At 43.6% G+C, this 25404-nt stretch overlaps 1 protein-coding gene across 2 annotated transcripts in view; it reads right to left on the reverse strand.

Moving 5' to 3' along the window:
• Positions 1-25404, reverse strand: part of RAD1 (RAD1 checkpoint DNA exonuclease) — a 63624-nt gene that overhangs the window by 19371 nt on the left and 18849 nt on the right. For both annotated transcript variants that reach the window (XM_085882979.1, XM_085882978.1), the window contains exons 3-4: positions 406-770; positions 112-210 (exon numbers count right to left, since the gene is read on the reverse strand). In XM_085882979.1, coding sequence (XP_085739105.1) covers positions 112-210; positions 406-770 — 464 coding nt within the window. The remainder of the gene's footprint in view (positions 1-111; positions 211-405; positions 771-25404) is intronic.

Genomic DNA, 25404 nt, shown 5'->3' on the forward strand with positions numbered 1-25404 from the left:
AGCAACACTTCTGCCCCACTTTTCAGCTCTTCTGCAGGTCTAGACAACTGTATTAAGTGTGAAAATATTTCAAGATCATTTTATGAGTACATGCCAGGATACTTTTATTACCTGTTTGATTGCACCTTTGCGCAGCTGAACAATTCCATCATATCCGAATCCTTAGGATAATCGCAGTGAACACTTCCAGAACTCCCAAATGTGGAAAGCCTAAAGGAGAAAGTGGCAAATTAATTCGTTTTCCTATGCTTTGTGCTGAATAGAAAAAAAAACGACACAAATATCATCATCTATAATCAAAGAAACGAGGGTGAAATCGACATTAAACACTTGTATTAGTCACCGTTGAAGGAACAGTGTGAGAAAGCAAAATTTCAACAAAAAAGGTAAGAAAAGAACCAACACCTGAAAAATGGTTTATCTGGGGACATCATGATCTCAAGAAAATCACTACTCATGTCAAGTTCCCCAAAAGCCTCCCTGAGACCTTCAGCCTTCATGATGGCCTTGTTCACCACATCAGTATGGCAGAAATCAAACGGAAGGGCATCCTCCATTTCCTGTGTTTTTATTTTACAGTCAGTCAGCACACCGCCATCTTCCAGCAAAGCTACCAAGGGATGCCCATCGCCACGGTAACACATCTTCATCGCCGTGGTGCCACTTTGTGATGAACTGCCAAATATGGTAAGGCAGCCAAGGAGGGCTGTGAGGTTGATCCGGAATGTCACTGAATCCGCCTTTACATGGTACTCATGAAATATCCCAGCCTGGGAACACAAAGCATAAGCCAAAAGTGTATTGTCAACTGCTGGCAAACATCCCAAGACATAATGACCTAAGAGAACCCGTTGCTTGAGATAAATGAGTCTGCTTGTGCGAGGAAAATAAACTCAAAGATTAACGTGTGACGTCAAAATAAACTTCAAACAGCTCACAACTGTGCCTGGTTATTGTTACATTCGTAGGGTGGATTGGCTCAAGTAGTAGGGTGTTTGCTTTGCACGTAAAAGGTAGTGGGGTCGATTCCCACATCCTCCACATCATTTTACCAGACATAATGGTGGCATAATGGTTAGAGCATTCGCTCCAAGTCTGGGAGGTCGGTGGTTCGAATCGCGGCCGAGTCATACTGGAGATTTAGAAAATGGTACGTGCTGCTTCCTTGCTTGACGTTCAGCATTTAAAAGGACAGATAACACACAAACAACCATAGATTGTTAATAATAGCATATGGCCCCCTCCTGCATCAAAGTTCCTTATTACAGAACTCGTATTATTCCTGCAATAGTCAATATGAGTCACATATGAATGCTAAAGATGCCTTGAAGTGATTGTAACTGCAGAAACTTTGTAGTATGGAGTAGAGGAAAGCTAATGGCAGAAATTGGAGTTATGTGTTATTAAGTGTGCTTTTTCATGATGTGTGTGCTAACATTCTTGATGAATGCCCTGCAGCTAGTAACATCAGTGTTAGATCTCAGGAACGTATCCGAATGGATTTTAAAGAGAGATTAGTCATGTCGTCCAAGTTAAATGGTATATAATGTGGTTGTACAATAATAAAAGGAGTTGTCATGTAGTACTGTCTGGGTTTGTGCAATTATCAATGTACTGTAATTATTGATGAGAGAGAAACATGCAAAGCTGTGTTTTCCAACCCCATGAATTATGAAAATAATTGCCAAAAATAAATAACCAACTAAGTACCTAGAAGTTGTAAATTATCTGTCCAATTTTGTGTGATGTCACAACCACGTCAAGCAACAGGCCCACGCAGACAATACGATATATGCAAGGGTGCACGTGACATCGTCGGCACGACCAGTACAGGGCAATGGAACCCATATTTACTGTTCAAGAGGACAAACAACACAGAATGAAAGGAACTCACAGGAGTGGAAAAGCACAAATACAGGATGATCCAAAAGCACACTTTCAACGTGTCGAATGTTTATTTTAGTCTGTGCATGGTATTTTGTATGAGGTTGTTTGGACAAGGCATGTCCTCAACGATGCATCAGCAGATGGGAAGCCACCAACATCACCTGATCTCTCGCCAATGGACTTTTTCTGCTGAGGCTGCATGAATTTCACTTCATTTCATATGCAGCGCGTGGATGCTGGTTTGTATAATTGCTGGGTAGTGGGAGGAGGGGGTGGGGGGTTGGCTGAACTGCTGATGCAATGCCCCCTGTAGGTTTGAGCAGGAATTTAGAATTTGTTCAGAGTACCAACAATAGTGTGCTTACTCTTCATGAATATTAAATTCATGGAATCTTTAAAGTCTTATGGAATCTATGGAATCTTTAAAGTCCACCAACTAATCCTGGCAGAAGGGAAAGCAGTTTAGGGTCTATCCGAGAGATGGCACACGCTGACGTTGATGAATCACCCTGCCTGGAAAACACGTGTATGACAGTTTATAGCTGGGTCGGGATTCAAACCCAGGCTCGACAGCAAAGAGGTGAGTTAAAGCGACAGAAGAGATTGAAATATAAAACTAAACCCAGTACCGTAATTGAGATTCTCGGTGACCTTTGTTCCCGAATAAGAACAATTTAATTATTTTGTTCCATTAACAAAGAGCTTTGTCCTCATGTTTACAAATCAGTCACTGACACATACCAGGAATTTTTCAATGTTGAAGGGAAACATTTTGAGCACCTACTCTACTCGCTTCATTTTCCAAATTGTATTATTCACTTAATCAATATTTCACAACTCTACTACAAGGCATTTCAGATGAATCATCATTATTTTACAAATTTGTTATTGATGAACTATTTATGACACAAATATAAAACATGGACCACAATACAATGGAAAGTTTAGCTTTGTTTTCTATTCCATTTCATGCACCATCTCCAAACAAGGAGTGATAGGCCTCTTCTGGTTTTTTTGATGGTGACAGTGAGGGAAATGGTTACTCGGAAATGCAACGTCAATGTTTTCAACGAGATGCCAATGGTTTCAACAGGATAGGGCGCACTCTCATATCTTGGATTAACTTCATTCGCGACTCTGTACCAGGGTCATCTCAAACAGTTTCCGTGCATGCTTTGATAAAAGTCTCCCCTGGACACAGATAAATCCAGACTTCAATTCGTGTGACTTCTTATGAGAGTTCCTTAAGAAGCAAGTCAACAAGACGGCCCCAATAAGGATTCGCTGTCGACGACCATAAAACAGTCATCCGGAATCACATTCTGTCGCTTTAGCTGAGGAACTTTGTGGTAAGGCAATACGCAGCATTTTCAAATGGAGAAGTGATATGGTTAGTCAGAATAGTGGTCAAATTGAACAAATCCTTACACGAAACAAAAACTTTAGCCTTTCTCCTATTTCTCTCACCAGTTTTACATTCCTGCAATTTAATGTGAAAAAAAAACATGGCATTTCATCGGAAAAACAGTGTGTACTTTATCACTGGTCAAATGAACGAATTAATGCTTACGGGGTACTTTTGGATCACCCTGTAAGATGTACAATGTGCCACCTGCATACAGTAAATGCAAAGTTTGGAGGAAGAAATGAGGAATATAAATTTGAGACAAGGGAATCAGGTAGAATAAGAGAGAAAGGTAGACAAAGAAATGTGACACAAGTGGGAGATAGGCATGGGGAGAGTGAAAGAGTTCAGTCCACCATTTTGGGTACCTATTACGAGGATTTCTATGCTACGAGCGAGAGTATATGAACGCTTGTAAAAACTCAACTAAAGAGGCACACCAGGTCATAGTTTTGAGTGCAGGCTGATTGGTATTTTGTATAAAATGTGTGCATATAATGTGGAGGCAACTATTAAAATGATAATAACAATAATGAAATTGTATATATATATATATATATATATATATATATATATATATATATATATATATATATACATATATATACATATATATAGTGCCAATAGAAAGTCTTCACCCACTTTCAAAATGTTCACCTTTTCTTGCCATATAGCCTGGAATTAAATTGCATTAAATCAGACTTTTTTCACCTTTATTTACACATCGTAACCCACAACTTCCAAGTGAAAAACAAATTCCTCAAATTTCAGAAAATTCATTAAAAATACAAAACTAGAATATCTTGGTTGGATAAGTGTGCACCCCCCTGAGTTAATACTTGGTGGAAGCACGTTTAACAGCAATTGCAGCTGTGAGTCTGTTGGGATAGGTCTCCACCAACTTTTCACACCTTGATTGGGCAATATTTGTCCGTTCTTTTGTACAAAACTGTTGAAGCTCAGTCAAGTTGTGTGGGGAGTGTTGATGGACAGCAATCTTCAAGTAATGCCACAGATTTTCGATTGAATTTAGGGCGGGGATCTGACTGGGCCACTCTAAGACATTTATCTTTTTGTTCCAAAGCCACTCCAGTGGAACTTTGGCCGTGTGCTTCGGGTCGTTGTCATGCTGAAAGGTAAACTTCCGTACCAATTTCAGCTTTCTTGCAGAGCTTTTCCTTTCAGATTTTTCTGTATTTTGCTTCATCCATTTTCCCTTCTATCCTGACAAGTGCCCCAGTCCCTGCTGATGAGAAACATCCGCACAACATGATGCTGCCACCATCACACTTCAGAGTAGGGATGGTGTTATTTGGCTGATGTGCTGTGCTGGGTTTGCACCAAACATAATGTTTTGCATTTAGGCCAAAAAGTTCCATCTTCGTTTTGTCAGACCCCAAAACTTTTTGCCACATGGCTTCAGATCTCCGGAGTGTATTTTTGCACACCTCAAACAGGAGTCAAGGTGGGCTTTTTTGAGTAATAGCTTCGTTCTTGCCACCATCCCATACATGCCAGGCTTGTGGAGTGCTTGGGATATTGTTGTCGCATGCCAACAGTGACCGGTCTTTGCCATAAAGGCATGTTGCTCTTTCAAAGTTGCCAATGGCTTCTTGGTGGCCTCTCTGATCAGTCTCCTCCTTGCTTGGTCATCCAGTTTGGAGAGACGGCCTGATCTCGGCAGGGTCTTGGCAGTACCACGCGCCTTCCACTTCTTCATGATTGTCTTGACTGTGTTCCAAGGGATATTCAAGTTCTTTGAAATATTTTTCTTCCCATTCCCTGATATGTACCTTTCCACAACTTTATCCCAGAGGTCTTTTGAAAGCTCCTTGGTACTCATGCTTGAGTCTTTGCTGTGAAATGCATCACCGAGCATAGGAAACCAACATGAACAGCTGATTTCATTCTGAAATAATCAGAATCACTACAATTTAATACAGGTGGAGGCCAATTAACTTGGTCTGTGATTTTGAAGGTGATTGGTCACACCTGAGATAATTTCAACTGATATTATAAGGGGGGTAGACACTTATCCAACCAAGATATTCTAGTTTTGTATTTTTAATTAATTTTCTGAAATTTGTAGAATTTGTTTTTCACTTGGAAGTTGTGGATTATGATGTGTAAACAAGAAAAAGAGCAGAGATTGCAGACCCTCGCCAGGACTTGTTTTGTGTGGTGATTGTGTCGTTTTGTGTGGTGTTTATGTCCTGATGTGTTATGTAATTAATAAATAGAACTCACTTTATTACTGCTGGCAGTGATGACCGGGTACCAAAAAGTCCTGCTTTGATGCAACGCCAATTTAATCGGACACTTGACCCATGACGTTTATTATTATTTAATTGAATTCAGAATGTGATTAAAATAAGTTCAATTTAAATCAAATGGAAGACCAAATCGGTACAGTCCTGTATTGGAGTAATCGGGAGGAACACAAACAAGCAAAAAGCAAAGATGACGTCATCAGGAGGAATCTGGATAGAATTTGCATTTCAGCTGCTACTCCTCTTCCCTCAAACCCATCCAGGCACAGCCAAGTGAGCATTGTTCAAAATATAGATATATCTAAAAAAAACCCCAGATCAAATAAATTAAATAATCCTGCCCGTCAGACCATGCGTCTGATCAGGTTGAAATTTAAAACATATATTCCCCATCACCACTACATCATAATTGTGAATTTTTACTTTGATTAATTCAGCAGTTCAAGAGAAAGGATTTTAAAAAAGATTTTCACTCAATCCAATATGGCTGCCAGACCATGTGACATGAATTATTTATGAATACCCTGGTATTCTCAAGGCTTTGGGAATATTTGTGTGAAGTTTCCCCTCAATCTGTCCAGCCGTTCTGGAGAAGAAGGTTTTTATAGGTTTTAGGGTAAATCCAAGATAGCTGCCAAACAATGTGACCTATGTCGTCATATGTGTGATCCTTTTGTTCCTTATGGATAGGCGGTCATACAGGTAAAGTTTCGCCTCGTGCTCTTCAGCCACTTCAGAGATTTTTGAAGGTTTAAAAAAATACAAAAACAATATGGCTGCCGAATCACGTGACCAATGACGTCATCAATTTTCTGTTGAGTATTTTATCCCAAGATGACCCTCAGAAATCTTCATACTAATGAGATAGTGTTCTACATATGCAATTATGACATCATAACGAAGGCACCTATGACATCATAAAAAAAATCACCCTCATTTTCCATGAGGAGCACTTGCCATGTGCCAAGTTTCAATTTTTTCCTTGGTGTGGTTTCATAGATACAGAGGTCCAAAGGTTTTCCAACATGGCTGCCACAACACGTGACCCATGACATTATAATTAGGGTATCCAGTCAAATGGACTGGTTAACCTATTGTTTTTCTTCTGTTTATTATTATTTTTCTTCCGCCGTAAATTTGCAAAATTTCCAAATTTTTTCGCTTTAAATGCCATTTTCTCAGAAATGGTAAGACCAATCGACACAAAATTTTCACCAAATATGTATCTTTTTTGATAGCATACATAATTGATAATTGTGACGTCATAGGTCACGTGATACGGGCGCCATCTTGAAAAAACAGATCAACTTTGGACCTCTGTATCTCGGAAACCTTCTAGTGTAAAAAAATTTCGCTTGATACATTTTAACAAGCTCCCTCTCGGGAATACGTGTGATTTTTCGTGACATCATCGGTGAAGAGGTATCCCAGTGAAAATTCGTCAAGTAGAACGCCACATGGCAAAAATTTGAAATTTCTTGAGCGTCATCTACACAAAAATTCATCGTAGAAAAAAAATATTTTGACGTCATCGGTGACGTAATTCGGCCGCCATGTTGTTTTGAAAAAAAAAAATTTTTTAATCTTCTTCTCCAGAATGGCTGTGCAGATTGAGGCAAAACTTTACAGGCACATTCTCCCTGAGGTCCTCTTTCAAGTTTGTTAATTTGTTGTTGATACGTCACATGGTTTGGCGGCCATCTTGAAAAAAACCCTAAAACCTTCAAACATCTTCTTCTCCAGAAGCGCTGGTCCAATGAAGGCGAGATTTCAGAACTATATTCGGGACATGTATGCGATGCAAGTTTGTTAATTTCAAAGTGATAGGTCACATGGTTTGGCCGCCATGTTAGATTTAAGAAAAATATTAAATAATGTTTTCTCTGGTATTTCATAAGCCATCGAAGCGAAAATTTGCAAGTGCCTTCCTCGCTCAAGTCTGCATACATGGTAAAAAATTTTTTACCTCAGAAGTCACATGGTTTGGCGGCCATCTTGGATAGAAAAATAGACTTAATCCGATTTACACAAAACTTCACACACTTGTTCGGGTCGACGATGGAAAGCAGAATTTAAATTTATGATATCATAGGTCACAAGGTTTGGCAGCCATCTTGGATTGAAAATGAATAAATTTTAAAAATCTTCTTCTCCAGAAGGGCAAGACAGATGAAGACGAAACTTCACACATATATACCCCATGAGGTCCTTTCTCAAGTTTGTTAATTTGTTATTGATCGGTCGCATGGTTTGGTGGCCATCTTGAAAAAACCCTAAAACCTTCAAACATCTTCTTCTCCAGAAGCGCTGGTCGGATGAAGGGCAGATTTCAGAATTATATTCGGGACAAGAAGGCGATATAAGTTTGTTAATTTCGAATTGATACATCACACGGTTTGGCCGCCATGTTGGATTTAAGAAAAATATTAAATAATGTTTTCTCTGGAACCGCTTAACGTAACGAATCGAAAGTTTGGAATTATCATCTACCATTGTGTGTGCACGCGTGGTAAAAATTATGACGTCACACGTCACATGGTTTGGTGGCCATCTTGGATAGAAAAACGCACCTTCACCGATTTACACGAAACTTCACAAACATGTTCCAATACCCAGTTGGAAGCAGAATATAAATTTGTGATGTCATAGGTCACATGGTTCGTCAGCCATCTTGGATTGAAAAATAATATCTTTAAACGTCTTTTTCTCTGAAACGGCTGAACAGATCCAGGCGAAACTCCACCACTATGACCGCCTCTCCATGACGAATAAAAAGTTCTCACCCCCTTTTGAGGTACGAATCAACGTTTGGCAGCCATAGTGGATTGAAGGAAAAATATTAATTAATGTTTACTCTGGAACTACTGCATCAATAAATGTGAAACATCACCTTTATGGTGGAACAGTCATGCGGAATGAGGGTTTAAAATTTCAACGGGATCGGGCCCAGGGTTTGGCAGCCATGTTGGTTTTAAGAAAAATATTAAATAATGTTTTCTCTGGAACTGCTTAACCTAGCGAAGCGAAAATTTGCAGTTATCGTCTACGATCGTGTTTGCACATGTGGTGAAAATTATGACATCACAAGTCACATGGTTTGGCCGCCATCTTGGATTGAAGGATAAATATTAATTAATGTTTACTCTGGAATCGCTGCTTCTATATATACGAAACTTCAAATTTGTAATTTAGCCGACATGAGAAACAAAAGTTTAAAATTTCAACCTGATCGGTCACGCGGTTTGGCAGCCAGAATTATTTAATTATTTGAATCTGTTCGCCAGTAATAAGGAAATTGAACGCTTTGTGCTGCCCGGTTCGCAGCTCTTCAGTCCCATGCCATATTGAAGCAGGCCTCTGTTTGCATCACTCTTCAATAATGTTTTTTCTGGAACCACTTTCCCCATGAATGCGAAACTTTGCGACTGTCATCTGCAGAAAGTCCCATGTTGTATCAAAGGCGGACGGACTGGGTACCCGGTCATCACTGCCAGCAGTTATAAAGTGGCAGTTCTAGTTTCATATTATTTTATCAAAGTCACGAAACCGTAATATTCGGCCATCCACCAACAATTTTTACATAATCTGATGGCTTAGCGAGTCAGGCATGCGACGATAACCTTTATTGGGATAAAAAATGACTTTTAAACACCATCTTTATCGAAAACACCGTCATCGCGCACACGCAAATCCTTTACGTGACTCAACGACGCCTCTGCTCGAGCGCGCTGCACCACGTGACGACCCATGACGTGGCGAGTTAAATATTTTTTATACAATCTTAAAACATCTCCAAAACATCAGATTTTTACCAGAATTTAGACAACCGAGTTTTAAGCGTCCTAAGTGATCGCAAAAACCGAAGACAAAATTAAAATCGAAGTTAAAACGAACTCGTAACGTCGAGCGAAGCAAAAATACTCCATTTCTCCACATGAATTTACGGAATTATGTTTGACCTCACTGTGACCTTGACCTTTGACCGATTTTGACCAAAATCTAATCAGCGCTAGCCATCACCCTCCTGAATCACGTGGTGTAATTTGACATTGGTAGCTTCTTCCGTTCGAGTTATCATGCCTACAAACAAACACACAAATACACACACACAAACAAACAAACACACAAACAGAGGACGAAAGTCATCAATATACTTACGAAATCTTTAGATTTTGTAAGTAACAAACAAACAAACAGACAAATTGACCCAAAAGCAATATTCTCTCCTTCGGTGAAGGAAATAAAGGTGGAAAAAAAGTCTGATTTAATGCAATTTAATTCCAGGCTATAACGTAACAAAAGGTGAAAATTTTGAAAGGGGGTGTACACTTTCTATAGGCACTGCATATTGTTATGGTCACCAGACTGTTCCGGTTGCCCAGTTCAAATCTGATGAGTCGTGTTAAAACAGCAGCGACAGTCAACTGCCTTGCAGACCCCCTGTCGGATCTGCATCCGTTGACCGCATTACCGTACAGATTGGAGTCCCAAAAGTAGGTGGGATTGTGCAGATAGGCGATCACATAATTGATCCTATGCTGAGGCCAAGCAACCTAAATCACATGATTAGATCTCAACAGGATTTAAACCAAACCACCAAAGCCACCATGATGAACAGAATCCAGCCAGTGGACTACCTCAGGTTTATATGTATATGGAAAGCACACAGGGGAGGATAATTTACAAAGAAGCAGAGCAATAATCATAATAAAGAACCTTTAATGCACTACCTGGTATGTACACACAACTCAAAGAATAAACAGTAGTCCTTAAATATTCTAAGTCTTATCTGGGTCCAATCATTCACACGATGAGAGAGAGACTGAGGGAATTCACAAGACAGTTAGAGTTCTGCGCAAACAGGCAGTTTGTAGTCCAAGGTTGTTTGGGGAATGCCCCAGTCGTTCCACGGTGTCAGTGGGAAGGAACCTGGCATGCAGGCGTGGCATCAGCAGGTTGGGGCTTCTGCTGGGAGGGCATGGTCTCTGCTCGATCGACCTCACAGCAACTTGGGCTCTCCCCGTGCATTGCATTTTCCACGTCCTCCCAGGTGAATTAAAGTAGGCAAAGAGAGCATCTCTGTCCACACCTCTCCTTTTACAAGGTCACCCGCCGAGGTCACCAGGTGATGATTATGCCCCTCCCCTCTCTCTCACCATTGGTGGATTGGCCCTGAACTGACCCTTCACCGAATGTTCTGGTGATGCGGTTATGGCCACAATCGTGAAGGTGGCTTTTCCTGCCGAAACTTATGGCTGAAGGCCTCGTCTGACACTCAAAAGCACATTGAAGACAGAAAACGGAGGATAAAATCATTAAACGTAGGCTCACAGTTATGAGGATTTCCAGACACACACAATAGGGTGAGGTTGACATTTCCAACTATACCAATTAGCGACGCATATCAGAGGTCACATTTCATTACTTCTACACTTATCCTAAACACTTAATAATGAAATAACTACGCTACCTTCTCGTGGCATTAGTGCAGGATTGAACAAAATTGGGTAAGTTAAAACTGCACGTTCAAACGGGTCACACTAAACAATGCCCAGACACTGCAGAGACATCTGTGGGTGGGGTGGAGGGGCTTTGGGAGGTCCTAAGCATGACGGAAGGGGAAAGGGAAGGAAGGACATTTTCCTTCAATCATTGAAAAAGCTGTGTCAGTGTTCATGCCTTTATTTAATTTCCACACATACAAGAAGCTCTAGAATCTCTTAACCTGAGACAAATTGCAGAATTGATCCGAGCAGCAGTTCTGACTGCTAAAAAATGTGGAAAAAAAAGAATAAAAAAAAGTAGCTTTCATTTGTCCAATTCGCACATTCTTGGACACCCTGTACTCTCCTTGACCTCCAGAGTTGGATGGTGATGGAGAGAGTTTGGGAGGATAACATGAGGGGAGGGGAAGGGAAGGCAGCATGAGGGGAGGGTAAGGCAGTGTAACAGTGCGTTACCAGGGCGATAAAACGTACCCAAACAGCAACGTTTTCTTTTTGGCCGCAGTGTTCTGTGTAAAACTGTGCGGGACCATTTAAAGATTAAAACCCATGCTATCTACCTGGCAAAGGCCTGCTTGCGAGCACCCCCCCCCCCCATCCACATTTGTGCTCCTCCAACATCCTCACGGTCTATCTTAACCGTGCATGTGCACCAGAGATATACTCATCCTTTCACTCACACACATGCACGGATTTCCCCACACCTGTACTGCACGGTGGCACATCCTGCATGGCTTCGATGCCACAGCATTCTGCCCCCCCCCCCCCCACGTGCTGAAGTACTTGGTTTGCGAGACTGCTGCATAACGTCCTCCACGCACCATGGGCCCGAGTTAGAGTTCAAACCATGCGCCCGTGAAACCTGTGCGCTGCACACACGTAACCAGGCACGCACACACACACACACACACACACACACACACACACACACACACACACACACACACACACACACACACACACACACACACACACACTTGAACCTATTCGTACCACGCCCATGCTTGCTGTCTACGTACCTCTTCATTTTCAACAACTTTTAATATATTGCAGCATCTATAAGGATATTTATGTAAATATTTTGACATGAAAGCAGATCACACAAAACGGCATAAAGCAAAAAAACCCCCAAAAAAGCCCTCTTCGGTTGCGGAAACTGCCGACTATTAATATATTGCAGCAACTATTAGTATATATTTACCGTATTTTCCAGTGTATCAACCGTGGCCATGTATTAAACGAACCCTTGTTTTTCACCCTCAAAAAAATACTTTTCCAGTGTATTAACTGCACCCATGTTTTTCACCCTGAATATAAATGAATATATTGATCATTTTTTTTTCTGATTTAGATTTAAATACGTTTGTACATTAACTTTGTACAGAACAAGGTGATGGAGATATTAACATGCTTACTCCCATGTCTGCTTAATTTCGTCTACCGCACGGGTTCCCAACCGGGGGGAAATTTCCCCCAGGGGGGAAATTTGGGTGTTTCAGGGGGAAATTCTAGTCTGGAATTAAAATTCTGGAAATTATCAGAAAATAATTAGAAAATAATTTCCAGTAATAGCCTTCTGTTCTTCTCTTCTCAGGAGTACCCTTTTCCTGAACTTTACCCGCTTTCATTCTTATGTTTTATTTTCTTTCTTCTTTTTTAGTTTGTTCTTTTCTATTACATGTCTTAATATGATCTCTCTTGTTCTTTTCAGGTCCGCAAGTGATCATGTCGAAAAAACGGATATATTCAGAAGCATATCGAGACTTCGGTTTTACGTTCGTTGTGAATAACGGGGAACATCTGCCACAATGTGTCATCTGCACTAAGACCTTGGGGAATGGTAGCATGAAGCCATTCCAGATGAAGCAACACCTTCAAGGATGCCATCCCGAACTACAGAACAAGGATCGTGAATACTTCAAGCTGAAACAAAATTATCTGAAGAAGATGAGACTGGATTCAACTGGAACGTTTCGTCAGCAAACGGACGCTATTGTGAAAGCGTCATCCGAAGTCTCGTACAAGATTGCGAGGGAGAAGAAACCACACACAATTGGTGAAACATTGGTGAAGCCCTGTATGCTGCAGTGCGTGAAGTTGGTCCTTGGTGAGGCTGCCCACAACAAGATGACCCAGATTTCCCTTTCAAACAACACCATTCGGTCACGGATCAATGATATGGCTGAGAGCATCAAGAACCAAGTTGTTCAGAAGGTTCGAGGGTCACAGTTTTTTTTCGATTCAACTCGACGAATCGACAGATGTTGCGAATCTGTCCCAGCTGTTGGTCTTTGTTCGTTATACCACCGAAAAAGAAATTGCAGAAGAATTCCTCTTCTGCAAACCTCTCCAGACCACAACCAAAGCTCAGGATGTGATGGACCTTATCAATGACTTTTTCGAAGACAGCAACATCAGCTGGGAGTCTCTGGTCGGGGTGTGCACGGATGGTGCCCCAGCCATGCTCGGCTCTCGATCGGGGTTCATCACGCTCGTCAAGCAAAAGAATCCGGGAGTGGAATCGACACACTATCTGATCCACAAAGAGGCGCTTGCTTCGAGAACTCTCCCCAAGAACTTCAAGCAGCATCTCGAGACTGTCATCAAAGTCGTCAACTTTATCAAGGGTTCCGCTCTGAACACTCGGCTGTTCCGTCGGCTCTGTGAAGGCATGGAAGCCGACCACGAATCGTTGCTGTTTCATACTCAGGTGAGGTGGCTCTCAAAGGGAAACATGTTGCAGCGAGTCCTGGAATTGTTTTCCTGGAAAATGAGGTGGTAGCCTTCCTTCGGGCCCAAGAGAATGTTGTGCTTCTGGAGGCGTTGAAGGGTGAGTTTTTCCGTGTGCGGCTGTCCTACTTGTCCGATATTTTCAGTGCATTGAACGAGCTCAACAGGAAACTGCAGGGCAAAGGGACCAACATTCTTTTTCAGTCGGACAAGATCAGAGCTTTCGCGGCTAAACTGGAACTGTGGAAGAAAAGAGCGGGGAGTGGAAGTTCTTCCTCATTCCTCGCTCTGAACGAATGCGTGGAGGATATGGAGGATGGTCTGCCTGATCCAATAGCCGAGGATATCAAACAACACCTCGAAGGCTTGGAGGAAGAATTCAAGTATTACTTCCCGGGGATCACAAACGAGAGCAACGAGAACAAGCTTATCAGAGACCCATTTCAGAGGAACGTTGATGATGTGCCAGAAGCGTGGCAGGAAGAGTTCCTGGACTTGAAAAACGACTCTACAGCGAATGATGCCTTCCAGAATATGGAACTGGAAGAGTTTTGGACCCAAGTCCGAGGAACCTACCCGCTTCTTGCGACCAATGCTCTGCGGATATTGGTCCAGTTTTCTTCCACCTACCTGTGTGAGACAGGATTTTCGGCACTGGTACACCTCAAAACAAAGGCACGCAACAAGTTGGAGGTGGAGGCAGATCTTCGCTGTGCGCTCTCCATAACTCCCCCAGACATTGAAGGACTCGTGAACGGCAAACAATGCCAGAAGTCACACTAAAATGCTGTGTTCTTATTCAATACAATTTAATGTTAGCTGTGTTAGTGCATTTGAAAAATAAATTAGTAAATAGTCTCAGTGTGTTTTAACTGTTCTTTCTCTCATACACATGAAGGGGGAAATCTGGATGATTGAATTGGGTGCAGGGGGAAATGACAGAAAAAAGGTTGGGAACCACTGGTCTAGCGTAAGTCATATTCTCTTCTGCTGTCTATCCAGCCCTTCTGCTGCGCAGGACAATGACACCACTGGAAACTTGTATTTAGGCAGTGCCTTCCTCTTGAACTCGACATACGGGAGAAGCTTGCCACCGTCTGCGATGCAGGCGATCATGACAGTGAATTAGTCCTTCTTGTGACCAGTAGTGTTGATCGTCACATTGTGCTCCCCCTTCACTGTGATGGTGGTCCCTCTCGGTATGTCGAAGGTAAGGGGGGTCTGGTCGTCAGCATTCCCAATTCTGCTGAGGGAATATTCATGCTCGCTGTTGGAATAGGTGTACCATATCCCTGTGTGTCGTAAGAGGCGACCAGGGTTGGCGTCAGGAAGGGCATCCGGCCATAAAAACATCGCCTCAAGAAAGGAACCATGATTGCATGGAGCCCGCAAAAAGCTAACCCCTGCTCAGCAGGGAAAAATAGCTGTAAAAAGGCTGTTATATATATATATATATATATATATATATATATATATATATATATATATATATATATATATATATATATATTCCCCATTTTTTCCCCCTCTCAGAAATAACAGGTTTGCTTTGAAAAAAAACCAAATAATTTAATTAATGTCATGAACCAAATCAAGTGTTTCTACAAATGGATATGCCTCAGTGATGTCACCACAAACTTGATTCGGCAATCTTTTTTGCTTGAAATGGCTATAATCAAATAACAATTTAAATGGATTTATTGTATATGAAAACATATAAAAAAGGCATTTTATTCATGTTTATCTGGTCTCGTACCGAAAATATGACGATTTACAGATTTTCACGTGTTCTTGGTGGCCATCTTGGATTTTACACCCTGAAAGTGGACTGATTTTTTTGCATGGGATTTTTTCATCTATATACCCATAGCGACTCGTAAAAAAACATTTTGGTACTTTTGTCACTTGTGACGATTTCATCATTTTATGGCGGTAAGCCACTTGACTACCTGGAAGAGCAAGATAGAGCTGAGAGTAGAACCAACATGAAGGGAATAAACAAACAGGAAAAGAGGATGGGGAGGGTTGGGGGGAAAAAACACTGAAACAAACAAGTAAGAGGGTTGGGTTTGGTAAGGTCAATGGGGTCATAAAAATCATGGGACATAATTGGGGTTGAGCAGAGATGGTGGTGCACGGCTTGAATTTTCCTGCCATTTTCCCATTTGAATTCCCCAACTGCCATTCCTCCCACCATTTCCCTCTCCAATTGCTTGTTGTGTAATAAAGTGCATGGAAGTTTTATTATCATGTCTCGACTTATCCTGCTCTGGTTTGGTTTGAGATAGCGCGTCTGAGAGTAGTAGCTCAAGTATCAATCAACGCATTCATTCATAATTGTTTGAAACGAAGCATTCGTTTGCTCGGCCAATTGCTAGCCGTGACACAGTTGCTGGCACGGTTCCCCATCTGCTTCGTTCATCTCACAGGTACGGTAAACCGACCATGTGCGCGAAGATCCAGCCAGAGGTTGGGTGGTAGATGGCTTCCGTGGTTTTTTTTTTATGGACACCTCTGGTTCGGAGTTATCTGACCCATGACCGTCCAGGTGGTGAGGTATGAGATTTGAACCACTACCCCAGCGACCATAATGTCAAGTTTTGATGTTTGGGTTGAAAGATGACAAAGAAGACAAATAATCCAATTTGTTAATTATAGTCACTCAGTACAAAACAGTGGCAGCACCATGTTCACTTGAACTGGATGCCCTGAAGGGAAGAGCGAGACAAAACAGCCTCTGGAAGGCGGTTGCATATATGGAAGAAACAATAAATAAGTGTTGAGGTGTGCAGACAGCCTGGATTTTGGAAGTTCAACTAGGAGGGGGTTACTGGAAGAACGCGTGTATTGCGGAGTTGCTTGGGAGGGTCAAAGGATGGAGTGAGCAGAAGGAGCAAGGTTGGAGAATATGTGGCAGAAAACAGAGAGATCACCAACCTGCCTACAACATGAAAGCAACAGACCTTATGCTGTGGCCTCATCATGGGAGATTCCAATAATTTTGAGGGCTTTAAATTCTATAGTATCCTGGAGAGATAGATGTGATGCTGGGTACCAGCCCATATCAGAGAACAGTACTCCAATGAAATACAGACAAAGATCTTGTAAACTGTGAGTAGATCTGATTTTCCAAAGAAAGACTTGGATTGACGGAGGATGCTGAGTCTGCAGCTGGCTTTGGAGGGCAGCTTTGCTATGTGGTCAGCCGTGGAGAGGTCATGGTTGATGGTGAGGCCTAAAAGTTGGAGAAACTGAACCTCTTCCAGTGAATGGCCAAGGAAAGATATGAAGGTTCATTTGACAATCCTTCCAGAGAAATATGGTGAGACTGAGATTTTCCAGGATTGAAAGACATTTTCCAGGATTATTCCATTTATCAGACCAGTGTCTTATCATTTGCTGATCAGCAGCGAGAGATAGAGAGATACACTGAGAGTGGGGAGGAGAGGGTTCCATTGATGGAAACAGGTTGACTGCCAGAGTGAAGGAAGTCAGAAATGCAGTCATGAAGATGGCCTTCTGATGCCCAACTGTGTCTGCGGACGTCCTCCTTCAGTTGGATTACCTCTTTTGAGGAGGTCGGTGGCAGGATTTACACAACGACCACCGTAAAACACTTCATTCCACAAAACACATAAAATGCGTGTAAAATGTAAGAACCCACTCCGTGGGATGACTTCCTGTGCAGCTGCTATTCGCTCGGCAGTTCACCGGATGACGGGATTGGGGCAAAACCTTTGGGACCCCCATTTTTTCATGATAGGAGGAAAACCACGGGGTAACCTTCCTGGTTGTGTTAGTGGGTGTCGGGGTGGTGCTGATGTGTCGTCCATCAAACGGCAGTCTCAGGTTAATATAACCTGAGGCGATGGGTGCCTGGAATGTCCAATCTCAAAGAGAGGATGATCACCTGTCTCTGATTTCGGTCAATGAGCATATTATAAGAATGAGGATTTGTCACTCCTTAGGTATCATTTTCTTGGTCTGTCTCTGTTCCAATTGAGGCGAGTGATCTCACTGTGAAGGAGGCATTCAATGCCGTGCTCGAGTCTGTGATGGATCAGTGCCCCAGGAAAGATAGTCTTCTCATCTTGGGGGATTTCAATGCATCGATTGGAACTGACAGGGATGGTTATGAGATGTGTGTTGGTCCCCATGGGTCTGGAACTGTGAACCTGAATAGCACTAAGTTCCTTGACTTTGCAAGAAGTCATGGACTTAGGGTGGCTGGTTCATGGTTTCAGTATCCACAGGCTCATCGCTGGGCTTGGTATTCCAACGCTGTTGGTGTGGCAAAGGAGATTGACCATGTGCTCGTTGATGGTCGCTGGAGGGTGCTCCAGAACTGCAGAACTGCAGGGTCTACCGGAGTGCTCAGTTCCTCAATACTGACCACAGGCTTGTTTTTAGCAACTCTGAAGTTGCAGCTCAAATCCAGGGGAATGGTACCATCCCAGCCTAAATTGGATGTTCGCAAGCTCAAGGATGAGAGGATAGCTGAGGAGTTTGCAAACATGCTGAGTGAAGATTTGGTGGGTCTGGGTGTTTCAGGGGATCCTGAAAGGTTGTGGACTGCCTTCAAGACTAACAGCCTTGATGGAACAACATTTTTGTTGGGTTATCTTGGAATCCACCATCAGGCGAAGAAGAACTTTGTCTCCAAAGAGACACTGGATACCATCGAGTCACATGACCAGGCTTCAAGGCAGAGCTGAGCTGTTCAGGGAGCTGAGGCATAAAACTGTATGTTCGCTGAAGGCAGACAAGGAGGCCGATGTGTGAGGAATCTGTGAAAGGGTGGAGCATCACCTGTGATCAAGTGATTCTCGTCCTGCTGACAGAGGAATATGTGCATTGCAAGCCTGTCCCCCGGTCCACTGAAGTTGGAGCAAAAGGTGGTGACTCTTCAAAGAGGAGTCTGAAGTGAAGGCCCGCTGGGCCGGTCACTTTGAGCGGCTGTATCAGGCTGACCCATCAGCTGTTAAGATGGATGGCAGGGGTGTTACTATCCCTATTGCTGACCCTCCAATCAACTGTGTACAGCCTTCGTTGGTGGAAACACAGGCAACGGTGAACCAGTTGAAAGGTGGTAAATTTTCGGTGTCCGTGGGGTGCCACCAAAACTGATCAATCTGATTTCAGAACTATACTCTGGTAGTGAGAGTGATGTGAGGTGTGGTAGTTCCATCCCCGACATATTTCCCGTTCGTACTGGAGTTCGTCAGGGGTGGGTACTGGCCCCCTGACTTTTCAGCACTTGTATGGAATGGATTCTGTGGAGGATTTAAGAGAGATCAAGCTGTGGTGCATCATTTAGGAATGTCAATATATCTGTCCTTGTTTTCGCAGATGATAGTCATCTTTGTGGAGACGTTGGATATCCTGATGGGGTCCTCCAGGCACTGAATGAGGAGTCGGAGTCGCTGGGATTATGGGTTTCCTGGGACAAAACTAAGATCCAGGCTTTCAATAACATCTTGCATGCTACAATCTTGTCTGTTCCTGTTTGTGGCAAGGGTGGTGAGGTCACAGAGAGATTTATTTACCTTGGCAGTGATATTCATGTCTCTGCATGTTGTGAGCCAGAGTTCGATTGACACCTGGGTTGGGCCTGGGGAGTCATGGATTCACTGGATCATGGGAGTGTGGCACTGTCATTACCTATGTTGGAGGACAAAAGTCAGAGTCTTTAAGTCCTTGGTGTTTCCAGTCTTGCTCTATGGATGTGAGACTTGGACTCTGACCAAGGACTCAACTCCGTCGGTACGAGGTCTCTTCGGAGATTCCTTGGCTATCACTGGTAAGACTTTGTGTCCAATGAACGTTTGCTAAGAGAGACTCAGATGAGATTTGTTACCTGTATCATCCGTGAGTGTCAGCTGTGGCTGTATGGTCATGTGGCTCGTTTTGCTGATGTCATCCTGCTCACCAGATTCTCTCAGCGAAGGAACCTTATGGGTGGAGGAAGCCAACTGGCCGACCACGTGCCTCGTGGTTGCAGCAGGTTGATCGGCATCTCGAGGAGATGGGGATGGGCCAGACATCTGCCTGGGGGATGGCCAGATGGAAGCCCCTGTAATACTGGCGGGACCGTGGAAATAGTGCGGCCGCCGTAATTTTTGGGGGGTTGGGAAAATTCATTTTTCATCGAGAAGAGCTTACGGCAGCCGCACGAATAACGTACGTCCTACGTACGGTCGACGTGGAACACATCTACATCATAGCTTGGCTTGTCGAATTGCTACGGCGAATGTAGAAATGAAAAAAGTTATAACTCCGCGTTATAATTCCACGGCGACCCTACGGCCTGTAAAAGATAGCCAAACGGCGTAGGGCCTGCCTGAGGCCACCTCAGCTTCTCTGCAGCCGCCGCACGTTTCGGTCAATTCAGAGGGCGTACGGCTGCCGTATCCTCGCCGGAGAGCAAATGTGACTGAGGCCTAAAGTATCGATCGACACACGAGAGATGCTTTCACGAGGACTTCCACAGACGAACTGAATGAACAAAGCGCGAACATGCGGCTCCAACAGGTGGGGGAGACACGTGAACAAACATGAACGCTACGTTGTGTTCAGTTTTTTAAAATGTATTAGGTTTTTAGGGCAAAATTTTCTCGAAAAAATTGTTCGGATTCCAATTTGTTCAAACAATGGGGCATTCTGATTCTGGGGGCACCACGGTATATTATAGTAATAGTATATTCAGTTATATATACTGGTATATTATTATTTCAGAAAAAAAAAGAACTGGTATATATACCCACTCGTTACCGACCGTCTGGCCGCACGTTCGCCTTAGGGCCCCCCTGCGGTCGCCTTGCGTCTGCCTTGAAAATTCTATGGCCGCCGCAGCGACGCCTTAAGGTCACCGTGCGACATCAAATCAAAGACTGTACGGCACCCCCACGTTTTCGGTCTCCACAATTTATAAATATGCCGTGCGGCTCCCCGAAAAATAAAAACATATGCGACTGCTACATTGTGTGACCGTGGAAATACTGCGGCCGCCATATAATTGCTCGTGGCCATAGATTTTGGAGACTCCACGGCCGCCGTGGCAAATGTGACCTCGGCCTAACTAAGGAGGTACCAGAGGCAATTGAAGTTTTAGTATCCGGTAATCTTGGTCGATACAACAAATCAAGAAAATTACCAAATATCAAGATTTCAAGAATAAAGTGGAGATTCTGGAAGTTTAAGAGTGCAAAGATTGAACCAGTAATAATTGGAGCAACAGGAATGATCTACCCCACCACCCCCAAAGCCACCCCATGTGACACAAGTTCTTCAAGAATTCCTTAATTGCTCGCACTCCCAAAGCCCAGATGAGCTGCCCACCTCCATCCATCCATCCTCTTATTCTCCCGATTGTGGAATAATCACCCTGTATCCGTTTTATTGTCCTCATCTCACTCTTTCAAATATTCTGCCCATCACTCCATCATGTCATCACACATGCACATCCATGATCTCTTCTATGCATGCTGTTTCTTTCCTATTCTGTCCCTCTTGGGACATTTTTCCTTGTTTTTGTGAGATTCCTCCTTTCCTTCTTATGGTGTGTCTTCCCCCTCCCCCACACCCCCTGCAACACCCTTTGGTAGTGTGCTACATTTGCACCATTCTGTCAGACTTGTGATAAATTACACTAAAATCTACGCATTAAATACATTTTTCATGCATCTGATCTCTCATTGTGCAATTGTGCATCCCATATCGCCACCTGGTGGAAGCCGGTATTACACATCATAATAAAATACGCCACACACATCATAAAATTGGGGGAATTAATATAATTCTTAAACATCAAGAACTAAAGTTTCAAGCGCAATCTGAGCATAACAAAGTGCTAAGATTTATCGTAAAGTCGAAATGAAGTGCAGCAAACCAAATCTCTCTCTCTATCGAGTGCAGCCTGTGGCTGCTGGTTGAATCATTGGTTGGGACGCGGCTGTGCCGCTGATGCAGCGTTTCCCCTACCAGGACACTGGTGCTCATTTTGCTGACCTTGGAAGGATGACATGCTGAGTCAACCTCCTGGTGTATTTTTAATTCAGCGGCCAACGGGGCTTCAACTCAGGACCCAAGGATCCCAAGCCGCCACCCTAACCACTAAGCCAACACCAGGCTCAACCAAACCAAACCAACACCATCGACACATGCAGTACCAACAAAAGACATGGCTTTTATCGTAGATCGGACTAAAGATGATCTTTCAACTGTAGAAAAAATAAAAATAAAACAAATGAAACTGCATGGTGTTTCACTTCCATCTCAAGCAGATGGTAAGAGACGACCGTGTTGATGCAGGAATGAAGGTGGGAGAGGATTGGGATCAAAATAAGAAATGGTAGAAGAAGAAACCAATGGATTGGCTGAATGAATACACAAAAGCGAGGAAAATATTTGAATTTACAGAAGCTACCCATCTCTGGGAAATCTTGCTTTTCCACCTTGTCAATGATTCCATGCTCTGCCAGCTCTGCAATCAATCAGGCAACAATTCTGCTGCTACTTCCCCTGTTGGTCAATCTGATTTAAAATAACAACTTGGCCATTCACATGGAACACGACTTTTAATCCAGGAAAATGCTATGGACTACCTCATGATTAGATTGGCCTGTCTAACATTCCCATCTTAATTCAGGACTGATGGCCATCAGGTTGAGGCAGGAGGCTCATAGAGCGTGTACTCGTGGCTTAAGTCTTTGTTAGACTGGCAGGCCAGGCTGACATTTGACTGATGATGGCAGGAATTTGATCAGGCTGCAGATGATAACTCAACTGATCTCAGTTATTCGTCAAAAGACACTGTGAAATCTTCAAGTTTCACCAGTTCAGGTGAGCAGACAGGTCCACGGCACACTTTGTGATGCAGTAGCACGCCTTTAAAGCACCAATCAAAAGTTTATAATTGGGCGAATAATCAAATCCAGACTGGACAGCTCAAATGTCAGTGTGCTACATCTGCATCATTCTGGCAGACTACTGAAAAATGACACTAAAATCTACTAATTACATATTTTTCTTGCACGTGATCTATATTCAAGTTCCACCTCGTCACTGAGATCAACATTTTAAAAAGGGCATGGCCAGGCTCCACAAGATATTAAATCACCACACATCAATGCTTGGTGTACATTGTCCATAAAATTGTGTGTATCCTATAACTTTTGGTGAGACAGTGGATGTGGGATGATTGCCTACAGCTCATTACCACTTAGAAAGCCTTCATCTGTGGCTTGACACAGTATGCTTCTCCACTGTAAGCTGAAGCTACCTCCACCCACTTCTGGATGCAATGAAGCAAAGGTACTAAATGTTCTTTGCATCTCCCACAAATAGGCCTGATATCATGGCCTATAACTGTCCATAGCAGACAGATTGGTGGACTCATGGTCCTCTGGTAACCATCAGAATATCTGGCCACTGCCTTTTCAGCCCACCATCTCTTCTGAGTCAAATGAGGCTGCATGCATCCATCCAGTAATTCCTAATCTGCACTGCCTTGTCTTAATTTCCTCTTGTTTATAGAATCATCTTCCTGAATCTGCCCTTTTATACTCTTCCCTCCATTTATTTAAGACAGCAATCAATCATCATCTCAGTTGGTCCACCACATGCACCTACGATTCTCCTGTTCTTGCCAACTCTGTCCCCGTTATTGAACTTGTGCTCATCTACTCATAATCATGTTATTAACCTGTTTGTTTGTCATCTCACTTATATTTTTATCCACCTCTTTCTCAGTTTGTTAAACATGCCACGCTGTTCTTGTCTAGGACGTTAGGTCTCGGCAATAATTCTTTTCACACAGTCACTAAGTGCGACCACATATATATTAAAAAAATACATTTATATAGGGTATTGTTTGGGCTGCAAGTTGATGTGGAGTGTTTATCAAATTGACTAATTTCCGCATTTCTTTCCTGCATTCATAGATAAGTCGATTTGGAGTACAAGACGAAACTGGATCAACCACTGTAGTTTGCAAACCTGTCAGTCAGTTAGAACAATCACAATGCATTGCAAGATATTGTTACGGCTGTGGAAATTCGCAAACCACCATTCAGGTCCCGTAGGTGAGATATCTCTTAAGTACATGTGTAGTTAGCCCCAAACCCATTGTTTAGAGGGAATAAATGTGATTCATTCGGGCTGCGACGCTTTGAGTCAGTCGTTTTTCTTTCTCTATCTTTTATTTCAAATAAAACCCAACGAGGACGCTCGGTGGGCTTTTCGCGCGCTTGTTGTGGAGGAGGGGCGATGTAGGGGTCAAAGGTCATGTAAAGTGGGGGCCTCTTTTTGGGGGAATAATTCCCTGGCTCTGAGCCAAGACTGACGGCCCCGGCCCCCGCACGGCGCGGGGTGAAGGGGGAGCAAGAGGTCACGCCCCCCTTCGAGAGGCTTCTCCAAGAAGCTCGAAGGGAGGCGGGGCCGAAAACGGGGTGGAGCGAGGGCGGAGCCCCACGCTACAAAAGGCGGACAGGACGGACCTCGAGAGAGTGGTTGGTCGGGAGTTATTGGTCGAGGGTTGGTCTTCATGTTGGTCTTCTGGTTCATGGTCGTCTTCTGGTTCGAGTCGCGAGCTTGTTGTTCCTGCCTTGCTTCTTAGATCCGTGCGCGAGCGCGGAAAACGGCGCCGAACAAACCCCGTCCATTTCCCCAAAACCCCGTCCGTACCGTTGAGCGGACCACACGAGCTCACAGACCACGCCGGAGGGGCTCGGAGTTGCGGTCGCAAAAGGAGGACTCGACGCGATCAGGGAAGTCGCACTTCCATTTCCTTTTGGGGTTTGGTGTAAATGTCTGTGGGTGGCACCGTCCGTCAAGTAGTATTGTTTTAAGTGTTGCCGTGTGTTCGCGTATTCGGTAGTAGCTCTGCATTGTTGCTGTTGTTTTAAATTGCTATATGTGCATAATTGTTTTAATTGCTATATGTGTGCTCTCCGTGTGCCGTGTGAATAAAGTGCTTGCATGTTGAATTGTTCCCCGTTTTGCTGCGTCCTTTCCTTCGTTTGCATCTCCATCTTGCTTCACGTAACGGGTTCGTCGTGGGCTTAATACGCCCGATAATTAGTCGGAACCGTCGAAGCCGACGATAACACCGCTCGGTTATCCCGATAGTACGGAACGGACCGCTTAAGCGGCCCGTGTCCGGAGCAGACCAGCTGCGAGGTGCGATCGCCTGGTTGGCACGATCGTGGTGAGGCCGAAAGGCCCACCCGTGACTGGCTCCCGGCGTTAGTCCGAGAGGGTCACGACAGAATTGTCCGTCCGTGGGCGACGTGCCGCGATTCGAGTCATGTGGCCGATCGCACGCCGGCGGGCGCGAATTCGCAACAATATGTACATCCAGGATAATGAATATAAATGAGCTGTTTTGTGCATATCATTTGAAATAGAAACACCCGCTCCCTTTGGGAGCAGTCTGGGTAGGGGGGGATAGTGGGGAAGCATGCCAACATACAGTTTGTGCCATGGCCAATAATCCCCCGTCTACAGAAGGGGTCAGTAAACCACTTATACTGAGACGCGTGTACAGGCAAATATGTTTTCATCCACCGCCCCCCCCCCCACTAACATGGCAAGGGAGGGGGTAGTTTTT

The sequence above is a fragment of the Eptatretus burgeri genome, chromosome 5, assembly GCF_056783735.1.
Source record: "Eptatretus burgeri isolate ZD-2024b chromosome 5, Ebu_testis_v1, whole genome shotgun sequence".
In the NCBI taxonomy this organism is placed as follows: Eukaryota; Metazoa; Chordata; class Myxini; order Myxiniformes; family Myxinidae; genus Eptatretus; species Eptatretus burgeri.